Below are 12,931 nucleotides of genomic sequence, written 5' to 3'. Positions count from 1 at the left end.
GATTTTTATTAAATTAAAAGTTTGTGCTGTGCTAAGCTATGAAAAAAAAATTAATCAGATGACCTTAAGCACACCACAATTTAAGGAATTTGAGACTTTTAAAGCAATTATTTTGACAGTGACTGTATTATTCTGATAGCTAATTTTATCCAGTCTTGTCTATTTGGAAAAAAGTCCAGAACAATTGAAAATTGCTTAATGGAGACAGGGTTCTCCATTCCAATAGCTAGAGGCTGTCTAGTAATTATTGCTTGCTGCATGAAATTAGACACAGTTTGTTCAATTACTTAAAATTAGATCACATGTAAGGTGGCAAAGCGAAATAAGAAAAAGGAATGATTTTGTCCTCACTTGATGGCAAAGCAATGAAATGGGAAGCAAGCTATAAAGATGAAAATGTTGCAGATCTTCTCTGTAGTGTGTTGGGTTTTTTTTGTTTTTTTTTTTGAAGGGAAGCAAAATGTTGTGCTCAGATAGATAGACATAAGTCAAGGAGAGCTGTTTGTTGGCGGTGCATATGAGGAAGACTATAAAATTCATGCTGTATTTTTGTATGTGGAAAATGCAAATTATTCATGAAAAGAAATAACCCTCCACCTCTCCCCCCCTTCCCTGTTTCCTCCACCTCGCATTTCTGGAGCTCTTTCACATCCATACACGAAATATGGGGAGTAGGTTACAGATGTGCAGGTTATCTGTGGGCTGACTGTCAGGAAGCCTTATTTGTAGAGGGAGTGAGAGCTCCCTGCCAGTTTCGGCAGCACAAGTGTATCTTCAGGAGCTGGTGGGCATGGTGGTGGGTTTTGGAATGGGCTCAGTGGGCAATGGGATGCTACAGCAAAAATCCATATTTGGTAAAGCGAAGTAATTCAGCCATACAACATAGCCATTAGATATCAGATTATGCTGGTTACAAGAGTGTATTAAATCTGCTAAATAGTTATGGCACCAATAAGATTGCTGAATTTTACAAGGTTTGAAATTCTTACGCTTTACAAGGTTTCAGTTTACATCTCTTGCAATATTATGCTGAAGAATAGGTCCGAAAAATATGGGACTGTGTGTGTGTGTGTAACAGCAAATGTTTTGTGACAAACAGCTGCTATATGCCATGTTCAGGTGGGTCTGAGCAGTTTTCCCAAATGCTCTTACCGAAATGTAATGGGGTGCCTTGCAGTGGCCCTGACCCAGTGCCCATTGGCATGCCCAAGCTGGGAGCGTTTGAACTTCTGAGCCATGGCTTCTCCTGGGAAGTGCTACATTTGTGATGCTTGGCCATTTCCTCATGGGCCAAAAATACTTTTAGAAGGAGGGAAAACACAGACATAATATCACTAGTGTCATTCTAGATTCAAGCTTGGATGTGGTTTCCGCTGTTGATTTATTAAGCAATCTGTATTCACGCAGAAGCAATTTTTCTGAGAAAGCAATCAAGTTCTCACAAGAAACTTAACTTATGATTTAATTTTAACATTATCTGCAATTAAAGCAGTATTTGTTTTCTGTCTCTTAGGATTAGTGCAGCACAGCTATGTTAATGTTGGGCAAAAATGTGCTGAGCACTGACCTTGCGTTGGCCTGCGTTCAAAATGCAGGCATTTGTTTATGTTCAGGATGCTGATCTTATTTGCAAATTATTTTGGGCACTGGCGAGATTTGTCTGTGCAATCTCAGAAATCACCAATGCGTTTTGGTTTCAGAGAGAAGTGCTGGATCACATTCTTTGTTGTTCTGTGCAATATAGAAGGGAAAAAAAAAAACAAAAACAAAAACAAGATTTGTCTCTAATCGCTCATTGGAGACAAGTGCAAAAACTTCCAGCTAAGGCAACAAATATTCTCTGGAGTATCAAGGTACTTCCAGTATCCTGAGCAGTCATTTCTCCACTTCACTAATCTTTATAATTGGCTTGTCTTTTACTGCCATTAATTAAGTGATGTAGTAGCCCATTAATAATTATAAAAGAGTGACACACCTCAGCATTTTCACCTTTCGGTAATAGATGTCACACACTTCTGCTTTTTTGGGTTTGTGGGGTTTTTTTAAATAAAAGTAGACCTAAAAAAAAAAAAAAAGCATTGTTTAAATGTATATATTTATTTTGGTGTCTTATAGCACCCCTACCCTTCAGAAGAACAGAAAAAGCAGTTGGCACAAGACACAGGGCTCACTATACTTCAAGTGAACAATTGGTAAGTAACTTTGCTTGGTGTTTTCATGTGGCTGCTTGCACCCCTGGCCGACCCTTGGCATTTTGGAGCACACCTTTATTGCGTCTGCTCCCACATTGTGTTGATACAGAAGGGATGGTGCGGGACAAGTGGTTTCGGGTAAGGGGACATGGAGGTTTGCTGCTGCGGAACACAAGTAGGAGTTTCCGGCCCTTTGCTTTCTCAGTGATTTTGGTGAATTTGGGTCCTGGTCCTCTTGAACAGACAGCCCCATCCATTCTGAGAAGTTGTTGAGTGGTTTGGTGAAAAAATGGGCAAGAATGGTTTGGTGAAAAAATGGGCTCTGCTTCTGCAGACCGTGTTGTTATTTTGTGATGCTGTCAAGTGTTGGGTTGTTTTTTTTTTTTCATTATTTTTTAATGCTGTTGGTGGGTTTTTCTTTTTGACTGACACCATTATACCCATTTCTTGTTTTGTTTAAAAAGTCTGGTTCTGTTAGGTTGAACAAACTTTGGGGACAGCTGTGCTCTTTCTTGCTGAAGTACCACGTGGGGCAGTTGTGTTTGTTGGTTCTGGCTGAGGCTTGCTGGAGCCCCTGGCTTGCTGGGGGTAGTGCTTGTTCGAGATATCCTTGCTGGATCTGCAGTGGGTTTTGAGCTGCTGGCTGTCTGAGATGTGGTGAAGGCCCCCAGAGAAAATTACTCTTGATTTAAATGTGAAAACACAACGGCGAGCCCTTAAAGAACTTTGATTTATTATCCTTTGTTACTGCATCCAAATTCAGGTTTCTCCCACTGTCTCAGAACAAGTGTCATACTGGAAGTGTATTGCAATCTAATGCCTTGTAAAACTAAGTGTATCTAATTAATTGTCCTAATATTTTCAGATTAGTGTTTATGATGGGAAACCTTATCCTCTTTGAAGTAATACCCAGAAAATGGCCAAGGCGGACTGCAAGCCTGCTGGGGAAAAGGGAGGGAGGAATGCCAGTTTGCAGACAAAAGTACTTTTTCCGTTCAATAAGTGTCAGAGATTAATATTACTGAAGCTCTGATTACATGGCCTAATCCATTTTAGTGAATAAATTTGGTCTTGATGTCCATTGCACCTACATTAACAAACCCTCCTCAGTCAGAGAGAGTGGGAGCCTATGGGAGAGATTTCAGATATATTAAACCCCATTACAGAAAATGTAATTTCTGTCAATATAATCCCGTGTATTCTTCAATTTAGTACTTTGGAGATAACAAGCTACTTACAATATATTTGCCTTTGGAGGATTAATTTACAAAGTGCACTATCTGGGAGACGCAGGCGGGCTCACATAAGCATGGCTTGTAAGGGTTATCAATTTCCGTGACCCCACAGCAGCCCTGGGAGATCAATTTTCTGAAGTCCTTTAAGACACTGAATAAAGGGAAACACCAAATACTTCATCTATGCCAAGTAGGCTTCCAAGATACCTTAAAACGAAGGAATAAAAGGAACTAAACGTAACATACATGTTATAAGTAAACTCAAATGGCAATGCTTTGGCTCAGCCAGGAAGAATTAGCGTTTGGTTCAGCTTTATGTCCCTCAGCTGTTGTCCAGCCGATACCTTGGTTGACAGGGCTGTTCTTGAAGGTCTACCCAGTGTAGAAGCTGGCTGTGTTTGCAGGACCGTACTGAAGGGCAGGGTGGAGCGGGTGTGTGTTGCATGGGAGGGCCCTGGAGCAGGTTCTACCAGATGCCCGTCATTTTCCTTTCATCCTGGTGTAAGCAAAAGTAGCCCAGGGGCAGAGCTTCTATGGCTGTCACAGGGAGGCTGGGGCAGCCCCAGAGAGGTCTGGGAGCTGCACTCAGAGTCACCCATTGGGTGAGCACTGGAGGGCTGAGGTTGCAGGTGGGTGCGGAGGCAGAGCTAGACGTGCCATGGGGAATGGGGGGGGCAAGGGTCCTGCGTGGGCACCAAGCTCTGTGTAGGGTGGGCCAAAGGAAGTGCTTGTGATGAACTCGGGGTGCACTGAACTAAAGCCAGGGGAATTTCTCCTGAGTGACTTCCTCGGGTGGATTTCAGTACCCATCTCATCTCTCATTTGAGGAGTTTTATTTTGGCTTTGTGTCAGATGTCAGATGTCTTTTTATAAGTTCCTTATGTACAAGGAAAGAAAAAAAAAAATAAAAGTAGGTCAAAATACATTATAACTGAAGTCTTGCGGATGTAGGGCAGGCTTCCTCTGCTCAAGCTTGTTTGGTAATTCTGCCATGGTGTTACAATTGTATAAATTATTGAGAGAATTCCCCTTCCCTCTCCAGCCCTGTGAAGATATAACACTGCAGAGCTGGTCAGGGCTTTTTGGTCGCGGGTGCTGAATGAAGATGCTGAGATGCAATAAGCCAGCCCCTGCTCTTGCTGGGGTGCTGAAGAGCAAGGAAGGCTGTGGGGCGGAAGCTGAGCGTGCAGATTGCACACTCACTTGCTAAAGAGCTAGCCATGGGGTGTGCTATGGGAACACGCTCCCACCCTTCCCTTGAATATGTTCCCATATAACGCAGCATGCATGAGAATAAATCCTTTTCACCATTTTTTTTTTTTGCTGCAGGGAAAAGCCAGGGCACCACTGCTGGTTTAGCTCTGCCTTTATTCTTTGGACTCTTAAGTATTTCAGCCATGACTTTAAAAAATTTTGCCTCCCTCCTTAGATTCTTCCAAACTTGTTAACACACATGTACATTTTTGTATTAATGATGAGTCATTGTAAATCACTGTTGCAGAGATTAAATGAAATGCTGAAGGGCAGGCTGGGTGCAGATCAGTCATAAATTATTGGCAGCAACACAGCATGTGGGAATACATGAAATGTGCATGAAAAACATAAACTCATGTCTGGTAGCATGGTCGTTAGCCCAGACTGGGAATGCTGGATTTTCTGGATGGAATTATAAGTTTGCCACAGAGAAGCCAGTGAAGAGAGCATTTGTTTTCCGCAGATTGAAAGCATTTGAACCATTTTTTTTTTTTGTCATATTTTGAATGCCTTTGCAGTACGGGCTCGTTGCATACTTTGGTTCTGGGCTGTAACGAAAAAATGGTGCTTTTCACATAGGGGCTGCCCGGTGCTCACACTCGAGGGCTGATGCACACAACTCCCATTGATGGTGGGGAGTGCAGGAATGGGGTGATGATGTGAGACGTGCCGTAAAACGTACCGGAGTAGGGCACGTCTTTGAAACATCACTTTACCTTTTTTCTTGTGTGTTCTTTCTTTCTCTTAAGCTGTGGAATAATCCACATGGAGGATTTTCAGGTGGGAAAACAGCCTCAGTGAGACATCCTTCTCCTCGATTTGTTGGACGCTTAACCCTGAGCAGTGTGGGCTTGCAAGCACAGCAGTGGGAGTGGGAAGGGGCACCGGTGTGGGCTGACAGCCTTGCACAAAGGGACGTGGCAGGGACCTGGTGAGGGTCAGGTTAATAAGGTGCTTTTCCCCTGTGATTAAAAACCACTGTGCGGGGATTGAAATATCCAGGAGGTGTGATACAATCACTTATTGCCTCAGCTGAGAACCAGTCAGGCTAATATTGAACAATCCATACAGCTTCCTTGCTTGTTGCATCCCAGCTGAACCTCCTCTTGTTAAGCACTAATGGCAAATAATTACTCCAAGCAGAGAGGGCAATTCTCATCAAGGGCTGTGTGAGATGTTTAGGGGTTGTTTGTGTTTTGTGAAGGTCTAGGTACGCAGATAAATTATATTAGTATATACATAAATATAAATGTGTACATAAAAATATTTGAAGTGTATTAGTATAATAACGTGCCTGCATATCTGTGTATTTGCATGCCTTTTTATGACTCTCTTCACAGACGTGCATAGAGCTGCGTTAAAATGATTTTTATATATATGCGGTGTATGTAGATGTGTGTGCACAATGTGTGCATATACGTATAGACAAATATATGGAATTTGCACATTTGTAAAGCTCCGAAGTGAGGGAATACAAGCCTTTCACTGGGTACTTCCATTCTGCTTCTTCCAAAATCCCCTTTGTGCTATCTAGGGCACAGACCAGACAATGACGGAGGAGTTAGTCAATATTTTATCTTACCCTCATTCTTCAGCACTTCATTTGCTGAGCTGTATTCAAAGCGTGCCTGAAGATGGAATTGATAATTGCTGATGGGCTTTTCTCATGGCACTTCCCACTGCAGTACCCGGCTACTCCGCTGACCTGTATGTGTGTGCACCAGGTCTGTGGAGTGCAGGAGTTTACAGTTCCTTGCAAAGAAGAAGGGTAGTATTGTCTGGGTGTGCAGGTGAGGAAGTGAGCCTCAGGGAGGTTCAGCTCCAGCACATCCACTTATTTTGGGAGGGTTAGGGACAAAGATGATTCAAGGTGATGGCATGTTGTCTGCATTCAAGGCCCAACAACCGCTGAGTTCATGGAAACTCCAAGTTTTTAGTGCCTTGGCGCCCTACATGTCCAAGCTCCAGCACTGGGCATGGAAGAGAGCTGCAATAGGCTGTGACTGCTGCTGAAAAGTGAGGTTGCAATGATTTACTCGGCAGCTCCCAAACAATCCAAGGCAGCAGCAGATCTGAGAGTCCTGTTCTCCAGTGCAGCATTCCACTGCTCCAGCCAGGGCTGCTCTTATTTTCTTGCCATTCACTGCCTTATTTGTTCAATTTTGACCATGTTTGGTTCCCGTAGAGATCAATTTTTTCTACATGCTACTGATTTGTTCTCATAACAGATCCATCGTGGTGGTGATTGAGGCTTTGCAAGCTGGTGACCGGACTGCTTGCTAGGGTGCAAGCAGCTCTAGCAATACAGTTTCCTACCTCTTGAGTTCTTGATTTTATGACTTTGGCTTCTTTAAATGTCATTTTTGTGTGTAATTTCCGAGGCTAGCAAAAAAAAAAAAAAAAAAAAAACCCAAAATCCAACAAACCAACCAAAACACACTGGAAAAATTGATCAAATAATGTAAATTTCCCTAATCTCATTCTTGGAGACATCCGAAGTTATTTTTGCTGAAACTTTATATGGGAAAGAAAAGCAAATAAAAATAATGATAAAAATCTAATGCTGATGGAGGGAGATGCAGCTGGGGTAGATGCAGATGAGGGGATGCAGCCCCAGGCTTTGAGGCCGGGCATTTAGCGTTGACATCAGCTTTGCTCGGTTCCTTCACTGAGGGCGAAACTCACCCCGAGCGAAAGGCCAGCACATGACCGGCGCACCACTTTAGTCCCACTTAAGCACTATTTTTAGGGTGTAAGGGGGGGAGGAGGCCTGCAGGAGGGCACAGCTAAAGCAGGTGCTGGTCCTGGACGCTGGGTGGATTTCCAAGCCCGGTGCCGACCCAATCTCGGAACACGACAGGCAGGCATGGAGCTTTCTGTGCAGCCCTGCAGAACGACCTGCACACAGGGGTTTTGGTTAAAGGAGGGTGAAATGCACGCTTGTGTTCAGATTTATCTATCACTGCTTTTGTTGCAGTAAACAGATTAAACGAGAAAAGGTCAAGATGCAATTTGAATCTGTGTAATAACATAACAAATACTTTTCTCAGTAATCAGATACAGTAACTGCAAGTACTTATTTACTTGTAAATGTTGAAACATTCGCAAATTAGCCTCTCAACTTCAGCAATACAAACTTAATCAGAGACCTCGGATTTTGGAAACCATTCTGCTTTTCTCCTTTCTGTAATTTGAGGATATGTTTACAGATGTCATTTAAGCACCGTTTCTTTACTGAGAATACACATAAAAAGCCAGAGAGATGGAAGTAAGAGAGGGATCTGTGTTTCAGGTTTGAAGAACACACAGTGTTTGTTATTCCAAAGCAAAACAAGACGGTGGGTGTTTGCCACGTGAAAGTCACTGCCCGCCCCACTCCCCCCCCCCAGGAAACACTTTGCAAGCCCAAGAAAAACATTAGAGAAGGATCTTGCTGGGTGAATTGTTGCACCACTTGAGCAATTCGGAATATGTGTGGTAAATTAGCTGTTCTAAGCGTACCATGTGCTGGGCTTTTAAAGCAGATTTTTACATTTATGTTTTCACTAAGTCTTAGCTAATTGTTACGCCTTTCACCTTGAATGCCAATTGTAGTAATAATATTACATCTGTAGTCTGTTTCTCTGTTCTTAAATTACAGCAATCAGGAATACTCACTAGGTAAAATACTGTACAGTTACTCATAAGAAAATATTGAAATCAGAGGAAAAATGTTTAGCTTGCATATTGCCTTAGACAGCCCTGGAGAGCTGCCAGCCAAGCAAGGTATTATTAGAAAAGCCGAGCAAATAGCTTGCAGGGGGAAGAGCTGTGAATCCAGAGCCATCGGGTGCTGTCACGTCACCAGGTTTAGATGCATGCTGGGTTTGTCAGTGTGTTTCAGCTTGATGAAGCCATGTAAAAATGCAGTGCGGTGCTATGAGCATGCGGAGTGTCGTTCCAGTGAGCAGGTATAGGGAGTCTGGGCACAAAGGAGTGTTTTCTTGTGAAGGGCAGGTACTTAGAGTGGGGAGATAAAAGGAGTTTTGGAAGAAGTGCTGCCCTTCTCCTCCAGGATCTCAGCCCCCAAGCTGCTTGCTCAGCCCATCCTGCAGCCCAAAGGGGGCTTGAGCTGCCCCAAAACCCACTGCTATGCTGTCCAGGGGCACTGGGAATGTTCATCCCTTGAGCATCCTTTGCCATCCCCGGTGCCAGGCTGGGCAGAACCAGGCGAGGAAATGCTGCAGAATAATTTTGCACAAGCTAACGAACTTATTAATACCAACCTGACCATTCCACAACTACAATAAATGGTGTTGGAAACATTTGCAGGTGCATGGCAGTGCAGAAGATTTCTTTTTTGAGTGAGAGAAAGGTCAGTTCCCATGGCAGAATGCTGTTCCCATGCAGATGCAATTGAGCTGCTGCTGTGTGACCAAAGGCACCCGGTGCTTTAGGAGTTAATGTGCAGCAAAATTCATTTTTCCCTTAGGCTTTCCATCCTCTTCCGTGGTGATTTTGTACCTGACAAACTTTTTAGTCAGTGCATTAATATTCTGTAACAAATGTGCTGTCAGGTGTCACAGAGATAAGATTAAAAGACACTGTGCAAACATTCTCCGGTTGCTCTTTTCTCCGCTCCTGCACTGGCTGTGCAGGGCAGGATCAGGGTAGGGATCAGAAGTCTTTGTTTGCTGTTTTTTAAAAGGCTGAGATTCAGGTGTGCACTCCTTGGGAACGGGAGCCGGGCTTGGAAGAGCAGCCAGGATGCTGGTGTGTGGTGGAAGCACCACGCTGCAATCCGAGGGCTCTGGCTGGCTTCTGAGAATGGGACTTGGGGCTCAGCTCCTCTTAGATAGCTCCATCAGAAAAAATAGTCTCAGTATCCGAGAAATAGAAAGAGGGAGACAGAGAGAAGGAGAGAGCAATGGATTGCCATTTCTTTGCAAGTCAGGTTTTGGTCTGTTCTTTCAAATCTACCTGAAGTGTTTTTAAGGATAGTTTGCCTTTCTGGTATGTTGTGCTTGCACAGACCTGATCTCCACCTATTTTGTGTCAACAGTGGCTGAGGCTGGCGTGCAGCATTAAGCACTGTGCACGCTGGGAAAGTGCCCTCAGAGACCCCCTCTCTCACTTACATCATGGGCTAGCTTCAGGCTGCACCTGCTTGAAACAAACTGTGCTTCTGAGTGGTTGAAAAGTCAGCCTGAAATATTAAAAATGGGGCAAATGTTGCCTCCTTGTTGGATAAAACAATTTTCCCTGCTCAAAAATGAAATGCAGCCAGAGGCGCAGGCAGGGGAAACCCTCAAATGATGCCGTGTGATGGAGGTATGGCTGGTTCTAGTGGCATTAAAGCTAACGAAGCTTCCGTGTGTTCTTGTCCTTTTTCGAAGAAAAGAAAAGAAAAGAAAGAGCAGCAGATACTATGGAAGGAATACATGACTTCCACAGACTTCAATGAAATCTAGGTCATGTAACAGTTTCATGGGTTATTATTTGTTTTTTTTTCTGCCCAGGCACTGTAGTCTTTATGGCTTTTTTGGCTAATGATAAAATGAGGTATCATTTGCTCCTTTTCAGCTCAAGCTTATCCCAGAGGTGTGCAGCTCGTCACTGGTTTATAAGCATGGTTTGTACTCCTTAGTTCGTCCCATCTGGGAACTGAGCTTTACATGTCCTGTGGCCTTAAAAATTCCTTTTGTCTTTGACATTCCTCTGACCTCCCCGTGCGTGTTTTGTTTTCATTGCTTTTCGTGGATGTCTTTTCTCCTTCCCCAAATAAAATACCATCAGGAGTAGGATTATAGGCAAAATGAATTACTTCACTTAATGGGAAATCATGTTTAGGTAAAGCAGATCACAAAGTAGGTGATTAGTAGCGGTTGGACAACGATTTTGATGTGGGATGTCTTGGGGGGAATTCATCCAGAAGAAGTGTGTGGTTGTTTTTCCGGTTGGCTGTGATTCAGAGTTGTGTCCTTTGTGTTTCAGCCAAAAAAAAAAAAATCATTTCAAACGAGTTCCCCAGGTGCCCACATCACACACAGCACACCAACATGTGCGTGTTTGTTGTCTCAGCCATGGTAGGGAGGGCCCGACCGCAGGAATTAAGAGCTTCCGCCATCCACCCCGAGCTGCTGCCTCAAGGTATAGACCAGAGCATACCAAAGCCGATCTCGTGTGCGAGTTGCAGGTCCCACAGATAGGTTATTTAGATCCTCACCTCTTTGGTGAGCTGCTTATTGGTGACCCTTGTTGGCTTTACCTTACTCCGCAGGCTGGAAGGAGCTGGTAATGGAGTGCCCATTTGTGGGCTGGAGGACCACAAATAGCTTCCAGCTCTGGTGCCATACCCGTTGTAGGTAGGGATGAGTGGGGAAAAAAGCTGGCTTTACACTGCTCCAAGTTTGATGCATAGGAACCTGAGAGCTCAAAGGAGGTGTTTAGACCATAGAATCGCAGAATCATAGAATGTCTTAGGTTAGAAGATGATGTGGTTCCAACCTCCTGGCTGTGGGCAGGGCCAACTTCCCCTAGATCTTGCTCTGAGACCCTTGAGGACCTCCAGCAATGGGGCATCCACAGCTTCTCTAGCCACTCTGTTCCAGTGCCTCACCAGCCTCATGGTGAAGAATTCCTTCCTAATATCTGATTTATATCTTCCCTCTTTTAGTTTAAAACCATTACCCGTTTTCCTATCACTACACATTCTGATAAAGAGTCCCTCCCCAGCTTTCCTGTAGGCTCACTTTGGACACTGGAAGGCTGCTATGCAGTTTCCCTGGAGCCTTCTCCAGGTTGAACAAGCCCAGATTCCTCAGGGCCTCTTCACAGGAGAGGTGCTCCAGTCCTCTGAGCATCTTTGTGGCCCACGTGTATGGCAGGAGGAAGCCCAGAGATCACCACAGTGGCCTAAATAAAAGATGCTGCTGAATCAACAGAGGAAAATTCCACAGTGGAGAAGGGACTGTGGATCTGCCTGTGCACCATTGGCTCCTATGTAGAGCAAGTGTTTTTGGGGTGGGAGAGATTTTGGCTGGCAGCATGTTGCAGATCCAGCACTGTGTTGAATCAGCATGAGTTAGAGCAGCCTTAACACGGCTCTGCTGGATGAATCCTTGCCATATTCCTTAAAGGCTAATTGTGGCACACAGAGATCAACAGAGTACAGCTGCACTGGGATTTGGGAGTAGGGAAGAGACAGGAGGTCAGCCCTGCTGGCACTTTGCCATTTAAAGATTTCCCCTTACATCATCTGGCTGCTGAGGGCGAGTTTACATCTGCTCTGTCTGCACCACAAGGGAATTGCAGTGTCAGGGAAGGAGCTTGCCGTGGGCCCCCCCAGCACAGCCCCGCATCTGCTGGGCTCTGGGGCACCGTGGGGAGCAGCCCAGGAGCTTTACCTGGCCCATCATCAGTGGGATTCCACTCGAGCAGGACTTTGTCTGAGGGCAGAACAGAGGCGGTGAGACAGGGAGCTGTGGGATGGAGCAGGAAAGAAAGGCAGCACAAAGGGCTTGACGGGGTGTCAAGCATGGGACATGGCCACAGGTAGAGTTAGCTGAATGTAGGGCATGGCTGGCTCTGCACAGCGAGTGCCTACCTGATCCCAGCTCCCTGCTTTCTATTTTTGCGCTTGATGTGCTCTGTACATTAGCAGGGTTGGCTTGCAAGAGATTCAATAGCACTCTCCTGCTTTCAAGCAACTTTTCTGAATGCACCACATGAATACATCGGTGGGGTCACATAGTAATGCTTGAAGTCAGAAGCTATTTTTAAAACTAAATTGCAGAACCACACGTGGCTTTCATTAGTGCTTTACATCAAATTTGTCAGCTAATTAGTGGTTTTTCATCACTCGTTTTGCATAGTATTTTATTTGTCCGCTCTTCAGAGTTGTCCCATGACACCCACGGCCCTGTATACAGTCACTGAGGCTGAGGCTGCCAGCCCCAAGGAAGGAAGAGGAGAGCCCTCAGGGCTCTTCCCATGTTCCCAGTGGATGGACATACTGGAGGCTACTCCAGCATTGGGTATCCAGAGTGGGTGCTGAGCAGCCCATGAGCCTTTTTTTCCCTCCCTACCTCCATTTAGTGTTGCGGGTGATGCATTGCGGTCCTGAACTGTCTTCCTTTCAGAGGAGGAGGAGAAACCAAGAGAAGCTGCCAAGCATGACTTCATAAAGCCTGACTTTAAGCTGAAGCAAATTTCTTGAGTGCCTTGGATTTTCTTATATATATGTGTGTGTGTATATATATACTTTTTTTT

At 44.6% G+C, this 12,931-nt stretch overlaps 1 protein-coding gene across 1 annotated transcript in view; it reads left to right on the top strand.

Moving 5' to 3' along the window:
* The window catches only part of MEIS1 (Meis homeobox 1), an 82,530-nt gene that overhangs the window by 59,465 nt on the left and 10,134 nt on the right, over positions 1–12,931 (top strand). Inside the window, exon 4 of the mRNA XM_031552299.1 lies at positions 2,116–2,192. Within this exon, the coding sequence (XP_031408159.1) occupies positions 2,116–2,192 (77 nt within the window). The remainder of the gene's footprint in view (positions 1–2,115; positions 2,193–12,931) is intronic.

Source organism: Meleagris gallopavo, chromosome 2, assembly GCF_000146605.3.
Source record: "Meleagris gallopavo isolate NT-WF06-2002-E0010 breed Aviagen turkey brand Nicholas breeding stock chromosome 2, Turkey_5.1, whole genome shotgun sequence".
In the NCBI taxonomy this organism is placed as follows: domain Eukaryota; kingdom Metazoa; phylum Chordata; class Aves; order Galliformes; family Phasianidae; genus Meleagris; species Meleagris gallopavo.
This window is presented reverse-complemented; position numbering and strand designations above follow the sequence as displayed.